This window comes from Pseudoliparis swirei, chromosome 7 (genome assembly GCF_029220125.1).
Source record: "Pseudoliparis swirei isolate HS2019 ecotype Mariana Trench chromosome 7, NWPU_hadal_v1, whole genome shotgun sequence".
In the NCBI taxonomy this organism is placed as follows: Eukaryota; Metazoa; Chordata; class Actinopteri; order Perciformes; family Liparidae; genus Pseudoliparis; species Pseudoliparis swirei.
Window position 1 is genome coordinate 12,669,853 of NC_079394.1, and position 16,732 is coordinate 12,686,584.

At 43.0% G+C, this 16,732-nt stretch overlaps 1 protein-coding gene across 2 annotated transcripts; it reads right to left on the reverse strand.

Annotated features, from left to right (window-relative positions):
• Positions 1 to 172: 172 nt before the first annotated feature.
• si:ch73-29c22.1 (kelch-like protein 20) lies at positions 173 to 12,388 on the reverse strand. Of its 2 annotated transcripts, none has more exons than XM_056419632.1 (8): positions 12,280 to 12,388; positions 10,095 to 10,243; positions 8,828 to 9,011; positions 7,253 to 7,396; positions 6,747 to 6,880; positions 5,534 to 5,745; positions 1,695 to 1,801; positions 173 to 922 (listed from the first exon to the last, which is right to left on the reverse strand). In XM_056419632.1, the coding sequence occupies exons 2-8, from the start codon at positions 10,210 to 10,212 to the stop codon at positions 865 to 867; spliced, it is 957 nt and encodes a 318-aa protein (XP_056275607.1). In that variant the 5' UTR covers positions 10,213 to 10,243; positions 12,280 to 12,388; the 3' UTR covers positions 173 to 864. The 2 variants fall into 2 exon arrangements, with proteins under 2 accessions (XP_056275607.1, XP_056275606.1); XM_056419631.1 differs by lacking the exon at positions 12,280 to 12,388 and adding an exon at positions 11,109 to 11,412.
• Between the last annotated feature and the right edge of the window lie 4,344 nt (positions 12,389 to 16,732).

A 16,732-nucleotide genomic window follows, 5' to 3' on the forward strand; every position in this document is an offset into this window, starting at 1 on the left:
CCAAGCTAAAAGCTGAAATATCCTAATAGTAATGTGTTGATAGTAATTACTATTAGTATTATATAAGTGGTGATAGCATCACAGATGTTCCCAGAAGATGATCTACACTTACAAAATGTACCGATGCGACGACTATCTACATTACAAATGGGAAATAATTACTGGAGCAATGCAGAGGATCACAACATGACATTTTTTTATTTTGTATGTCATTACTCACATCATTACATCATTTAAAGATATTACTTTGAAAACATCCAGTGCACTTTCTCCACTTCCAACAGCCACCTGCATTTCTCACCTTCAATACATCATTGAAAGCAAAATACTCAATATTCAAAAGATAGTGTTTTTTTTCACCTCCAAATCCTGTACGTTACATCCACGTTTCCCTCAATCGCTCTAACACCTGTTATGCTCTTATCAATAAAACATCACAACACAGTGTGTATATATTATTATTTGTCTGTATATATATATATATATAATCACAGAGTGAAACACCGGTCACTCTGTCATAAACAGCGCTGTTTTTGTCTCCTCTCTAATAATAATATAATAGAGCTATTCTGGCTATTATTATGCTGATATCTGTTTGGGAGGGGAAATAAATAAATATAAAAAGTAATATATTCACTGCTGATTCATCTCTCTAAAAGCACTGTTTTAGAGGCATCAAAACGACCCGTAACTTTCACTGTAACCACGAATGTTCTTTAATGTGATGCTCCTGTGACATCAGCTGCCATCCTTTAACCTTTGGAGTGACCCCTTATTCAAAACCACCTCACGGGGTGCGGTTGGGCTTCTCCTCTCCGTCACCTCCTTCACCTCCGTCCTCTTCACGTATGGCGAGGCGTCGTCTCAGCGCAGCACAGCCACCCTGCCGCCCGGGTGCTTGCTCCTCATGCTGCCAAAGTGTCTACAAAAAAACAGACGGAGGGGAGGAAAGGCAGACTCAGACGTCGAAGCGCTCTGAATTCAGCGAGTGCGGCGGAGCCTGAAGGCACCACTGTATACGAGATGTGTAGGAGCCGAACTGGAGCTCACATGAATCACAAAGTGGAACCACTTGGTCTGGCAGACTCACTTGATGGAAAGTTTTTCGCTTGGCGGCTGAATCGGAGAGTGATTTCTCTTTCTTTCTCTTTTCTTCTCGTTCATCGTGACACTTTTTCTTTTTTTTTGAGTGCACATCTCGCACGAGTGGGACAAAAGGATGTGTTTACAGCAACAACCTCAGTAAAGAAAGTAAATATGTGTGTGATCTATTTTATCTTTGTTAACCCCCATCGGTTGTTGAAGAAAAAAAATTTGTAGATCTATTTATTGCCTTTTTTATTTTTTTTAAACACTGTTTTGCTCACATGCAGGAAACCTAAACAACCGACTGCCCTGCAACCTCTCTTATGTTTCCATATATTTATCATCGTATTAACTTCTGTCTTGTGTCACATTTTAACATTTTTTTAAAAACAAGCGTAGATCCTGACCACCAAATATTCTATATCTCCTCTGCTGTATTCATGGTTTGGTTATCACTGCATCCTTGTTGTGTTGTTGTGTTGTTTGCAGTGTTTGTCCCTGATGGAAGCCAACATAATGTAAATGCTCAGCGCCTTATTTAAATGATGAGTATATCTCTTGGGATCAGGAATGAGGACTCAGGCAGCGTCGGGGGGGGTTCCTCTTACCTCCAGCTGTTGGTTTCATGGCAGTACACTTCCAGTGTTTTCAGACTGGTGACTCCATCAGAGCCTCCAACCGCCATCAGGGCCCCGTTGAACACCACCAGGGACATCTGAGGATGATAGAAAGTTCTATTACATAAACATTTATTACATAATACTTCTATTATTCAATATAGTTTTAGCATACTTTAGCTTTAGACTTTTACAATCAATGTCCGACTGCTGCTAACATACAGACAAAGTATTTTTTTATAGTTCTTAAATTATCAAATATACACTACCGTTCAAAAGTTTGGGATCACTTAGAAATTTCCTTATTTTTCAAAGAAAAGCATTGTTTTTTTCAATGAAGATAACATTAAATCAATCAGAAATACACTCTATACATTGTTAATGTGGTAAATGACTATTCTAGGTGGAAACGTCTGGTTTCTAATGAAATATCTCCATAGGTGTATAGAGGCCCATTTCCAGCAACTATCACTCCAGTGTTCTAATGGTACATTGTGTTTGCTAATCGCCTTAGAAGACTAATATCTGATTAGAAAACCCTTGAAAACCCTTGTGCAATTATGTTAGCACAGCTGAAAACAGTTATGCTGGAGATATAAGCTATACAACTGGCCTTCCTTTGAGCTTGTTGATTATCTGGAGCATCACATTTGTGGGTTTGATAAGACTCTCAAAATGGCCAGAAAAAAAGAAGTTTCCTGTGAAACTCGCCAGTCTATTCTTGTTCTTAGAAATGAAGGCTATTCCATGCGAGAAATTGCAAAGAAACTGAAAATTTCCTACAGCGGTGTGTACTACTCCCTTCAGAGAACAGCACAAACGGGCTCTAACCAGAGCAGAAAGAGAAGTGGGAGGCCCCGGTGCACAACTCAGCAAGAAGACAAGTACATTAGAGTCTCTAGTTTGAGAAATAGACGCCTCACAGGTCCTCAACTGGCAGCTTCTTTAAATGGTACCCGCAAAACGCCAGTGTCAACGTCGACAGTGAAGAGGCGACTCCGGGATGCTGGCCTTCTAGGCAGAGTGGCAAAGAAAAAGCCATATCTGAGACTGGCCAATAAAAAGAAAAGATTGGTATGGGCAAAAGAACACAGGCATTGGACAGAGGAAGATTGGAAAAAGGTGTTCTGGACAGATGAATCCAAGTTTGAGGTGTTTGGATCACACAGAAGAACATTTGTGAGACGCAGAACAGGTGAAAAGATGCTGGAAGAGTGCCTGACACCATCTGTCAAGCATGGTGGAGGTCATGTGATGGTCTGGGGCTGCTTTGGTGCTGGTAAAGTGGGAGATTTGTACCAGGTAAAGGGATTTTAAATAAGGAAGGCTATCACTCCATTTTGCAACGCCATGCCATACCCTGTGGGCAGCGCTTGATTGGAGCCAATTTCCTCCTCCAACAGGACAATGACCCAAAGCACACCTCCACATTGTGCAAGAACTATTCAGGGAAGAAGCAGGCAGCTGGTATGCTGTCTGTAATGGAGTGGCCAGCACAGTCACCAGATCTCAACCCCATTGAGCTGTTGTGGGAGCAGCTTGACCGTATGGTCCGCAAGAAGTGCCCATCAAGCCAATCCAACTTGTGGAGGTGCTTCAGGAAGCGTGGGGTGACATTTCAACAGATTACCTCAACAAATTAACAGCTAGAATGCCAAAGGTCTGCAATGCTGTAATTGCTGCAAAAGGAGCATTCTTTGACGAAAGCAAAGTTTGAAGAAAAACAATTAATACTTCAAATACAAATCATTATTTCTAACCTTGTCAATGTCTTGACTATATTTTCTATACATTTTGCAACTCATTTGATAAATAAAAGTGAGTTTTCATGGAAAACACGAAATTGTCTGGGTGATCCCAAACTTTTGAACGGTAGTGTATGTTCTTTGTTGTTGTTGTTGACTGTTTACACTTTATCACTTTTTATTATTACTATTATTCACTTTATGTCGGACAAAAAAGAGAAACATACTTTAAATGTTCTGTATGTTCAACATTGTAAAATTGACAATAAAGACGACTTTGACTTTGATACAATACACAACTCATGTGTTCTCGACAGCTTCAAGCCTCGACAGTGACCCGTCAGGATGACTCGTAATCAAATCAATTCAGTTTATTTGTATAGCCCAATTTCACAAATTACAAATTTGTCTCGGAGTGCTTTACAATCTGTACACATAGACATCCCTGCCCCAAAACCTCACATCGGACCAGGAAAAACTCCCAAATAACCCTTCAGGGGAAAAAAAGGAAGAAACCTTCAGGAGAGCAACAGAGGAGGATCCCTCTCCAGGATGGACAGATGCAATAGATGTCATGTGTACAGAAGGACAGATTTAGAGTTTAAATACATTCAATGAATGTGACAGAGTGTATGAATAGTTCATAGTAGGCATATTCCACGATGGAGACCTCCACGATCCATCAGGCAGATGGCGGTGGGGAGGAGGAGTGGGCGGAGTCTCAACAGTGGGCGGAGTCTCAACAGGGCAGTGGCGTAGTCAGGAGCAGGAATTCCACGACCCAGACCTCGATGATCCATCAGCAGATAGGATCTATGCCATCTCATAGGGTCCGATGACCCCATGAGACGTGAAGTCAAAAGGACTCCCGGGAGAAAGCAGAGTTAGTAACGTGTGATTGAGAGATGAAAATTCATCCTTAAGGAGAGAGAAAAGAGGAGATAGGTGCTCAGTGCATCCTAAAACGTCCCCCGGCAGCTATAAGTCTATAGCAGCATATCAAGGGGCTGGACCAGGTGAACCTGATTCAGCCCTAACTATAAGCTCTGTCAAAGAGGAAAGTCTTCAGTCGATTCTTAAACGAGGTGACTGTGTCTGCCTCCCGGACTGAAGGTGGAAGCTGGTTCCATAAAAGAGGAGCTTGATAACTAAAGGCTCTGGCTCCCATTCTACTTTTTAAAACTCTAGGAACTACAAGTAGTCCCGCATTTAGTGAGCGTAGCTCTCTAGTGGGGCAATATGGTACTACAAGCTCCTTAAGATATGATGGTGCATCACCAATCAAGGCTTTGTAGGTTAAGAGAAGAATTTTAAAAGTGATTCTTGATTTTACGGGGAGCCAGTGCAGAGCAGCTAGTGCAGGAGTCATGTGATCTCTTTTCTTAGTTTTAGTGAGAACACGAGCTGCAGCATTCTGGATCAACTGGAGGGACCTAAGAGACTTATTAGAGCAGCCTGATAATAAGGAGTTGCAGTAATCCAGTCTCGAAGTAACAAACGCGTGAACCAATTTTTCTGCATCTTTTTGAGACAAGATGTGCCTGATTTTTTAAATATTACGTAGATGAAAGAATGCAGTCCTTGAGATTTGCTTCACGTGGGAGTTAAAGGACAAGTCCCGATCAAAGATAACGCCAAGATTCTTTACAGTGCTGTTGGATGCCAGGGCAATGCCGTCTACAGAAACCACATCACCAGATAATTGATCTCTGAGGTCACTCTGCTGATTCCTTCATGTTCACCATCATCCGGTCAGAATGATTTATTTCTTCCATATTTGGCTCGTGCCAAACTAACGGTTTCCCATCAGCCCCCTCTCTGTGAACATGTTCAAGGCCAGAAATAGAAAGTTACAAGTTCCACCCTGTTGTTGTTGTTGTGCTCTTATGTAGAAAGAAAAAATAACAACATTTAGTCCATGGCATCTTTTTACCCTCCAGTGCAATATTTGAGGTCATCTGTGAAGATTGCTTCCCTCCATCTTGTCTTTTCCCATGGTTTAAATAAATAAACTGCACCTTACGCCTCGGGGTGGGGGGGAGGCCTTACGTCTGATGCGCGTCTCGGTGACCCGCTTCTACTCACGTCGTCCCTCTTGCTCCTCATGCGTTTGACGGGGGTCCACCTCATGGCGCCGGGGTCAAACCTCTCGGCGCCGCAGAGCTTCAGGCCGAGCTCGTCTCTGCCCCCGGCCACGTAGATGTGGCCCAGGTACACGGCGCAGCCGGCGTTCTCCCGGGGACTCAGCATGTGGGCGCATCGCGACCAGGTGCCGTCGACGGGGCTGTATCGCTCCACTGGGGGGGGGGGGGGGTATAGCAGGAGTCGTAAGAGGCCACATGCTACCTAGCAGGCAGAGCTTATGTTTATATACACAAAAAGGCCTTTTTGCAACGAAACAACTGAAGAAAAGCTGAACAATTCTCCATGCAACATTTATTTGGATCTATTTCTTCTTCAATAGAATCCTCTTTAGAGATGACGATGACGTCATAACTGTGGCTGCTCGATGGGATCCAGACGGAGTTGTGGGAATTTCACCGACGTGCTCTTCTCACAGACTGAAATAGCCGGTGACGGATGACAAGTGGCAACGTAACCCCTGTTTATCTTGGGCAAGGGGGCACAGGGCTTAATAAAGCCTGTGTGTGTGTTCATGTGTGTGTGGGCTCGAATAAAAGGTCAAGTAAGCGGTTACGTGTGCGACTAAAGTTCTGCCGCTTGTCAAAAAGCTGTCAACGGGAGGCGGAGATTTAAAACAAAGAAGATATTACTAAATAATTAATAACGGTGGGAACGAGACGGATCACAAAATACCTCCGAGGCACGAAATAACAATTTGTTATGCGTAAGCAGCATTCCCACATAAATAAATGAGCGGTATCCCTTTAAGCAGCTTTAATGCGTTACTCTTTTCTTAAAGTGATACTTAATGTATGACTCGTGCTTAGACAATTAAAAACAAGAGTACGGAGTTAGATTTTTATTGGGTATTCCGATGAGGATTTTAAAGAAGCGTCTGACACCATAAGGCTGTGAATCAATGAGTCGATAGAAGAGAAAATTAATCGGCGTCAATTTTGAGAATTAATTAATCCTCCGAGTCGTTAATCACATTTTTTTTTAATAGCCGACGTTAAATGTTAAATGTGAGGATTTGCTGGATTTCTTAACTTGTTTTTGGGCTGGTGTGTGTGTGTGTGTGTGTGTGTGTGGGGGATATCATTTGAGATTGATTAGCTTTGGGCATTTTGGGTTTGATGTCCCCTCTTGTTCTTTAAAGCCACGTCCCTCTCACCGGAGTTCAGAGCCAACTCGCCGTCGTTCCCCCCGACCACGTACAGGTGGCCCCCCAGCACGGCCGCCACCGCCCCGGAGCGCCGGCTCAGCATGGCGGCCTGCTTGCTCCACGTGTTCACGTGTGGGTCGTACCTATGGAAACAAACACACACACAAAAAAGAGAACAGCGACAATATGAGAAGCTCGTCGAGACGGATTTGACAAATGGTTTGTTGGCCGTTTGTTTGCACGCCGCTCACGCTGATCGTGTTCCCTCCTCTGACTCAGTCGCTTCACATTGATCTCAACGTCATGCGAGATGTCAGGTAATTAAAATCATTCCCGCCTTCAATCTCGATGTATGCGAGACGCAGCCTACTTGAAAAATGAAACCTGTATTATTTATTATTCATTAAATAAATGGTAGTCCCTCAGATAGATCCCCCTTTGTTTACATAATCTGATGCACGGTTAATTAAAAAAAATAATACCATAAAGACCTTTTTCCAGCTTCCCCCCCGTACCTCTCCACGGTGTTGACGGCGGCGATGCCGTCGTGTCCTCCGATGGCGTACAGGTAGCCGTCCATCGCCACCAGACACACGCCGCTGCGGGGGCTGCTCAAGGGGGCTACATCTGCACTCCAGCTGTCTGTGTCGGGGGTGTATCTGACAGGGGGGGGGGGTCAAGAGGGGCATGTTTATTGACAACGTGAGGAGAAACAACTCAACGCTTTTTGCTTTTGAGGAACACATTGGCACCGGGAGGATTTGAGTTGTGTGGGCATGCTGCGTCTCCTCCGGAAGGCTATTAAATATGTTGATCCATCTGAGGCCATTAGATGAAATAAAAAACCACATCCCACAAAAACAACATTTCCTCCTAATTGGCAAATGGACTTGTCTTAAGTGGCACGTTCCTCCGAAAAAATATGAGAACATGACCACCCTTCCAGAAATCGGATGCACTCTGGGAACCACGTCGAGAGCTACAGCTGGTTCGGGTCCAGCCAGCCAGGGAGGGTCCATGTGGGGTCAATGTGGGGTCAATGTGGGGTCAAGTAGCTGGAATTCAGTTACGGAAAAGGCCGACTGTGGGAAGTGGGGGCAGAGCCAGCTTATTTGAGACATTTGAGTCTAGGAAATGGGAGGAGCTGCGTGTGTGTGTGTGTGTGTGTGTGTTTTTTGTGTTAGGAATAGATACCCGGGTAACATTAAAGGGATTTTGGAGCTTTATCCACAGAAAGAAAAACAAAAAACAGTGACCAATGTGTAATCTAATGTCTGCCTCAATGTTGACCTCAGCTGGTCATTCATGTGAACAACAACAACAACAAATACTAATACTAAAATACCTTTCTTTCGCCCCACCAAATATGTAGTGATAAATTACTCAGTAAAGGGGTCAAAAAGAGCAGCTTATTATTTTTCATTAAAGCACATCAGGTAAATAGTAATCTTTTTAGAGATCTTTTTCTTACTGTTTTCAACTTTTTATTTTTATTATTTTTTATGTATTATGCTCTACTGTGAACCTGCTGCTGTAATCCTGAAATGTTCCCACTGAGGGACGAATAAAGGAATATCTAATCTAATCTAATCTCGTGTGATGAGGGGGGAAAGGCCATCACACCACTCCTCTCGCTCTTCCCCACGCAGGGGGGTTGAACCACGAGCTGTCATGTGATAGTGAGAGTTAAGATTAACATCAACAGTATGGAAAGAAAAAAAGGTTAGGTTAGGTTAATTTATTATTAATAATCATTGTATGTCTTTCTCTGCGTATGCTGTACATAATAGTATTAATTTGACAGGAATATCCACAAGTAAACATCCACATTTTTCATGTGGATGTTCCTTTTTATTCAGGGTGGTTTACAGTCCACTCTTCTGTCCTCCGTGTCTGGTGGCCTCTGACGTGCTGCTGTCATCTCGGTGATAGGACTCTCATCCCAGTGAGATTTATTGGTTGAATAAAGCAATAGAGCAGAGGTTCCCCCGTGTCCAGTACAGCAGCTGCCCGGTTTGGACTGTAAACTTGAGATATGGCTGTAATAATTGTCAAATTAAGAATCCTCCCCCCGTGCTCACATCTCTCACCTCTCCACACTGCTGTAGCACCTGACAGCGTCTTCCCCTCCCACCGTGTAGATCTGGCCTTCCAGGGTCCCCACAGCCACTTTTCCGCGGCTGTTGACCATGCGAGGTGCCGCTCTCCACTCATTGTACTCGGGACAGAACTGCTCCACCAGACAGGACGGGTCGTCTGGGGTCCATCCCCCGACTGCCGGCACAGAACAAGGAGCGCTCGTCATTTTAGAAAACATTCATATCTTCCTTGTGCACAGAAGCTCTAAACTGAAAAATAGAGACGTCAATGATGTCATCCTGCAACAGAGCCAAGCAAAGAAAGATTTCAAAACAAGATGTTTCCTTTTACAGAACTTAACAAAGATCTCACTTTTCTTTTGTTGTGTTTCTCGACATGCTGTAGAAGCGGTAAACACATTAAAGCATGAGTACATTAGGACTGTCCCCCCCCTCAACTGGTTTCCATGGTAACGCTTGGCAGAAAAAGATGTGCGATGCAGGAGAGTGAAAAACCTCTAAAGTGAACTCTTAAAATATGAGTTATTAATATAGACTGCAAATGCACAGATCGTTGACACATAGAGAAAAGGAGTACAGTGAGTCAAAGGGCCCCAACTGGCCCTATATGAGAGGGTGGGGGGGGGTGGGGGGGGGTTTGAGGTCCACTGAATGCAAAGGTCATTTCATTCTCATAATATTCCTCTGAAAACCCCCGGGCCCTCTTGTGGCCCCGTGTCGAAGCTTTTTGTTGTATGCCTTCACTCATTCACTGAGGCTTGTCCCTTTTCTTAATTTGTCACCTGTCAGCATTTTTCTAACGGGCTCTTTTGCCCGGATACATTATGAGGCTCTCTTAGTGATACAGTATGTAATCAGTCGCTCCCCTTGCGTGGCTTCCTGCTGCCAGCCTCTGGGATGTGATGTAACGACTCCCATCATTCACTGTGTCATGTGCATAAATAGAGAGAACTTTGACGTTGTTTGATAACTATTTGTTAGATATAGACATTAAATATTAATGAGGGATGCTCTCCGCCACGTGTGTCTTTAAGGGGCCGGTGCAATTGTAGTAAATGGTGACCTCGGTGTGAGGTCGTGGTCAGATTTATTTGTTTAATTAGCAATGCATCCTGGGCCTGTCCCATGAACGACTGGTGGAACGGCGTATATTTATCGTAGGATGAGTCGGTAACTTTTCTAACGTTCACGTCCTCCATGCAGAAGAAGAGAAGCTGCAAGATGAAAGTTCAGTAAAACCAGAAGTTCATCGACTGACCCATGAACATCGTGTCGTCTTTGGGGGGAAGTTTGCCGAGCTGCCTGCGGAGGGCGAGGAGGGTGGGCCCGCCGCTCCGGCGGGGGGGAGGCCCCCCGTTGCTCTTTGTCATCGTCATGTGACGAGACTCTGGCTCCTCCAGCGCCGCCCTGAAACAGCAATCACAATTTACTCTTCAGGGAACTGTTCAGCACTTTTTTTAATCGTTATGTAATTTCAGAGATACACCTTCTTTCTTTTTCTTTTTTACTAATATAGCTTTTTTTGTTGTCATGTTGTTCTTAATATGTTACATTTTTAAGTTAGTTTTTGTCATATGCACATTAGTACAGAAACACAATTGATACATATTTTTAATTAAGACATAAAATAGTGCAGAATTTAAGATACAGGAATAAATATAATAACAAATAAAACAATTAGAGTAGACAGATGTAGAGTTACTGCAAACAATTGGCAAGGAGTAAATGTATAATATACTTCTCATTATGCAAAATGAGAAGTATCTCTCTCTCTCTCTCTATCTCTCTCTCTGTATATATATGTATATCTTTATATATATATATATATTGTTATATATATATATACAATATATATATAAACATATACATTCATATTTATATATATATATACATATATATTTTTATTTTATTTATATATTTATACATATATACAAATATATATATGTATATATATATAGATGCTTGTAAAACAGTAGATAAAGTTAAAAAAGGAAAGTATAACTTTTTAATGTATGTTTGAAAAGTATTTTTTCAAGTACCATACCATTAACCATCTGATTTCAAATGAACAATTAATTAATTTGTAATCGACAAAAATAATAAAAAAACAATTTGGGGTGTATAATTTATAATATCACCTGCCAGTGTTTCTTCCAAGTGCTAATTATATTGCTGCAATTACACAAACGATGACGAATGATGCGACACATTTTAAAGTCGACTTTGCATCTCTTAAATGAACCAGGCTTTGAATCCGGATTATTAATCTTACCCTTGTTCATTGTATACCCCCATGTTTTATCTCCTCTCCCAGTCAGCCGGGTCTCGGGCCTCCTTGTGCTTTATCACCACGCGCCGCTCAACCACTGTGCCACCAACTGCCTGGAACAGCTTTCCGGCCAGAACGCCCGCTCCGAGAAGTAAAGACCTCCTCCCCAACAACACCCACGCAAATTCCCCAAATGATTCATTCCACCATCCCTGCACCCTGAAACCCAATCCCTCTCTCACATACCCGACGTCCAGCCTCCTTTCGACAAATGTCACGCACAAAGAAGTGACATGCCACCATGTGTTGTGGATGGGGGTCAGCAGATGAAGGTGGGGGTCACTGTCGAGGCTTTTATTTCTATGTTACCCTCAATGCATCATCAGTGGTGACAGGTGCAGTTCACATTCTCACCACACGGCTCCAGATATTAGTTACTGTCTGAAAAAAGGAAGGCGTCAGCTCCCTCCTGCAAATCTCTCTCCCTCGCTCCATCACCTCTTCACGTGACTACCTGTGCTGCGGGACGCCCGTATTTATAACTGTTTCCAGCAGAAAGGCCTCAGACGGGGATTCATCTCGAGGAGGTCAAGGAACACGAGTCAAATGCAAATGATGTGTAGTCACTGCCGGTCTGATGTCAGCACTTCTAAAGGGCGTTGTTTGACACCTTTGTGCAGATTACTCAAAGACAGATGGATAGGTAGATATATAGACAGATAGGTAGGTAGGTAGGTGGACAGACGGATAGATGGATAGATGGATAGGTATATATAGAGAGATAGGTAGACTGATGGATGGATAGATGGATATATCGGTAGATGGATGGATGATAGATGGATATAGATATATAGATGGATATAGATAGATAGATAGATGGATGGATAGGTAGGTAGGTAGGTAGATGATATAGATAGACAGATAGATTATAGATGGATGGATGGATGGATAGATGGATGGATAGATAGTATATATGTATATCTATATAGATAGATAGATAGGTAGGTAGGTAGGTAGATGGATATAGATAGACAGATAGATGATCGATGGATAGATGGTTAGTATATATGTAGATCTATATAGATAGATAGGTAGGTAGGTAGGTAGATGGATATAGTGAGACAGATAGATGGTTAGTATATATGTCGATCTATATAGATAGATAGATCCATACCCACACCAGAAGAAGCTGCTCCTGTTGACGAGGCCTTCAGAGTTACTCCAACGAGAGATGAGTGTGAGGTCTTGAGGTATGAAGACAGACAATAATTATCCAGATATGAGTCGCTATGAGACCTTCCTCCTCGGAGATGTCCTGAATGAATACCAGAGAGTTCATTCTACCACTTTGTGAACTTGGCAGCTCGGTGACGCCCGCCCGCCCGGAGCCACTTGAGCCATTCGGCTGTAAAATCTAAAATCTTCAAGAGGTCAGGTGTTTATTTAGGTCGGTGAGGATTAAACCAAAATGCTGACCGGCTGCCTCCTGGACCATGAACAGGTTTGTCATGTAAAGTGTCGGCAGTGTCTCCTTCCTCGACCCGCACCAGTGTGGAGAAATAAAAAGGTTACTGGCTAGAACATTTATTTTTTAAGTTTGCAACAGTGGGATGAATCATGAGGATATGTGTTGGACATCTCATGATTAATCAATGCCCAATATCGGCTTGTGTTAATGTAAAACCCTACAACCTTTTTCAATCGACGGTGTTGACTCAGACATTGAGATAAGTAAGGGGGATGTCATGAGTCAGGGGCTCAGTCGGGTACAGATGGCATTCAAAATGAAGAGCTAAAGGTACATGAAATAAAGTTATTCTAAAAGCAATACATAATACACATGGAACACAGCAGTCAGTGGGAATGAACTGATGGACATGTTCCAGAGGAACAGGTGGTGAGTTGTTCTTTCATCTTCTCCGTATCTATGTCACGGTGGATGACATAACGTCTCAGGCATGTGCTCTTTGAAGGTTCAGTCTTACTCAGACTCTAATAAGAGCATGTAGAGAATATCAAGTCTAACTTTTCGCTGTCAGTCCAGAGAGATTTAACTCGAGGCCTGGAGGCAAAAGGGAAACAATAAGCCTCATCCAACACCTCCATAACTCTCTTTCATCAGGAATCGCGTGTTTAAAACATAGAAACAGAGGATGAGGTTATGCGGCTCAAGCATTCCAGCTATTTCTTGACCAACAGCTGGGGTCTGGTGCTTTGGAAAGTCCACTCGTAAATCTGAACAAAAGCCGAGTGCCTCTGTGACTCGACTGTCTTTCAACTTTGCTGCAGTGGGTTTTCGAGAAGAAGAAAAAAGCACAATTCCCAGAATTCCCAGTGGGCTCCTTTAAGGCCAATGCGCTCGTAAAGAATGGATTCCTGCTATTTGATCATAAAACAGGAGCCTTTTTTTATGGGTGTTAATGCAACAAACGTCCTCACTATTAGAGTTTTTTGGTTCGAGGGACGAGGAAAGAATGGGAAAAACATTCAACATGCACTCAATTCAGTTTATTTTGTATCGCCCGATATCAAAAATTACAAATGTTCCACGGAGGGCTTTACAGTCTGTACACATACGACACCCCTGACCTTTGACCTCACATCAGAGCAGGAAAAACTCCCAAGAAATAACAAATAACCTTTTCACGGGGAAGAAAAGTGACGAGAGAGCAACAGAGGAGGATCCCTCCCCCGGATGGACAGAAGCAGAAGATGATGTCATCGTCCGCATTCGGCATTGAAGGTCACCCGCCGTCGTTTCAAGACACGAGTGACGTAATCTGCATGACAGCATGGTGGTGGGGCGTGAGGGAAGACCGTGAGCAGCTGACTCTCCGGGATTCGTTTGACCTCCCCCAGCCGGCCGATGACACGCTAGCCTTCCAGTCAGCTGCCCCTGGAGACCTCCCCGCCAATCATAAGTCATAACAATGAGGCGTGCAAGTGATACACGTCATCCCCCCCCAGCCCCCCCACGCTGGGTAAGGTTGTTGAAGATGTTTCATAGGAGACGGAATGGATTAGATGAATGGATATTTACCTCTTCCAGGAAATGGAAAGTGTATACCTGAGTTTTTAAGTCTTATTTAACTATAGCATGGTCCACTGAAGGAATCATATCAGTTTAGTGCAGCCTTATTACATGTCCACAGTATGATATACATTCAGCCGCAGATCTATATTTCTACAACCCTCACATTTGGCATAACTCTTAATTTTTGTCTTGTTTTTGTTTTGTTAATTATTTATATAGCACTTTGAATCGCATTTTGAAAAGTATAATAAGGGCTGATTAAGATAAAAGCTGCGTTTTAGTAGTATAATCATGAGCGTTGTCGTGTTGCTGCGTGTCTTTTTCGTGTTCATACACAGTTCATATTTTCAGTCCATGTTTTTTTTTTAAAATGGAGCAGGAGTAAGTCGTCCCGTTGGGGGGGCGACCGTGACCCCGGACGCCCCCCCGACCATCTTTCATAGATGTCATTTTGTAGTTGTAAAAAAACAAATAAAATGCTGACGTAAAATCCCAGTTGAGGGGAAAGTGATATAGAGGTCGTGAAATATAGACCTCAATAAGAGGAGCCTGTAAAGTTAACAGCTGCACGGCTTGACTTGAGGAACCGGTTTGAGCCGGATATTTAAAGGACAGCGAACGGGATGAGGGATGAGTCCTAAACCCTGAAAAAGTAGGGCTTCCTATTCCTTCTTTTCTTTTATATACCTGAAATAAGAGATGTTAATCTTCTCTTCTACATGATAACATATCTCAGTAAATTGACTTTAACCTGCTGGAAATTCACTTTGGTCACTACCTTGTGTATGTAGTTTGTTTCCTCTGTATATTTAGTATTTTAACATTAGTATTTAGTATTGTTACTGTGTTTTATTTTGATCTTTTATTTGTATTAATGCTCTAATGTGCACCGTTGCTGTGATCCTGTAATGTCCCCACTGTGGGACTAATAAAGGAATATCTGTTCTTATCTTATCTTAAATACCCCTCTCGTAAAATATGCTACGTGTCTTAATAAAGGCCGTTGCTAATAAGTGGTTAAACGTCATCACGCAGAACACAAGTCCGCCATTAGCTTGGTGGCGATGGCGTGAGGAGACGATGTGACCGTGGCGTAGTTTATTTATGGTCTGCAGCTTTTTCCCCTCCGACAATTACATTTACACTTCCAAACGGTATCATTCTTAAACGTCTGTTTTCCACGCGGCTTATTTCTCTGCAATCATCCCTCTGGCTGTTTGTCGAGGGGGCAACTAAAAAAAACATCCTCCATGCAGCAGCAGCCCTCCATTACCCCCCCCCCCCCCCCCCCGGCCTGTGCAGCCAGAGCTTCATCACACAAACCCACAAAATCATCCAGCATCTCCATCACTTGAGCACGTACCCACCAACCTGCCTCACCTAACTACAACCTCCTCATTAAAAGATCACAAATACCCTGACGTCTAATCTCTGCACGAACACGTGAATTGACACCGGGGGAAATATTATGATCGTAATGATCACATCGTTCATCAACGAGAAAAAACCCCATTACAGACAGACTGTTGAAAGCTGAGCGTGGGCGTCGCTAATGCTGCACCGCAACCCAGAAGCAGGAGTTCATTAGCGTGTAGTCCTGAAACACAGGGGCTAACAGTCGGATCCAACTCCTTATTGGTTTCCCCAGACGGGCCTCCGAAGAGCCTCGTTCAGAATCCGGCCCACACACCACGATAAACCTGCACACGGCCCCGTGCCGCTGTTACCTCTCGCTTACGTCACACAGGGGTACGATGAGAGATTACAGGAGACAGCATCCGCTCCGCTATTCCACACTGTGTCATCACAGGATGTGGAGCTGGAAGATTTCTTTTATGTGCCCTCCTCCACCCCTCACGATGATGATCTCTTTCTGCGAGCTATTTCCTCCATGTCCCATTATGACTTTTGCCAGCAGATAAATCTTCTGATGTGGCTAATTACTATTTTGTTTCCCTGTTGAGAAAAGTCACTGTTGCATTCTGGTCCGTCAGAGCTGTTGTCAGTGGAGGAAACAGAAGGTTCTGCCTCGGACTGTGGATGATGAGTTTCTCCCTGATGTCCAAATATTAACATTGTATTCGCTTCGTCTCTCTTTGTAGTCATTTTATGTCTCTTTGTAGTCATTTTGTGTCTGTTTGTAGTCACTTTGTGTCTCTTTGTAGTCATTTTATGTCTCTTTGTAGTCACTTTGTGTCTGTTTGTAGTCACTTTGTGTCTCTTTGTAGTCACTTTCTGTCTCTTTCTAGTCATTTCAAGATGCTTTGTAGTCACTTGGTGTCTCTTTGTAGTCACTTTGAGATGATTTGTCGTCATTTTGAGATGCTTTGTAGTCACTGTGTATCTGTTTGTAGTAATTTTGTTTCAGTTTGTAGTCATTTTGTGTCTGTAGTCATTTTGAGATGCTTTGTAGTCACTTTGTGTCTCTTTGTAGTCACTTTGAAATGCTTTGTCGTGATTTTGTGTCTTTTTGTAGTCATTATGAGATGCTTTATCTTGTGTCTCTTAGTAGTCATTTTGAGATGCTTTGTAGTCATTTTGTATATCTTTGTAGTCACTTTGTGTCTTTCTTAAGTAATTTTGTGATTCTTTG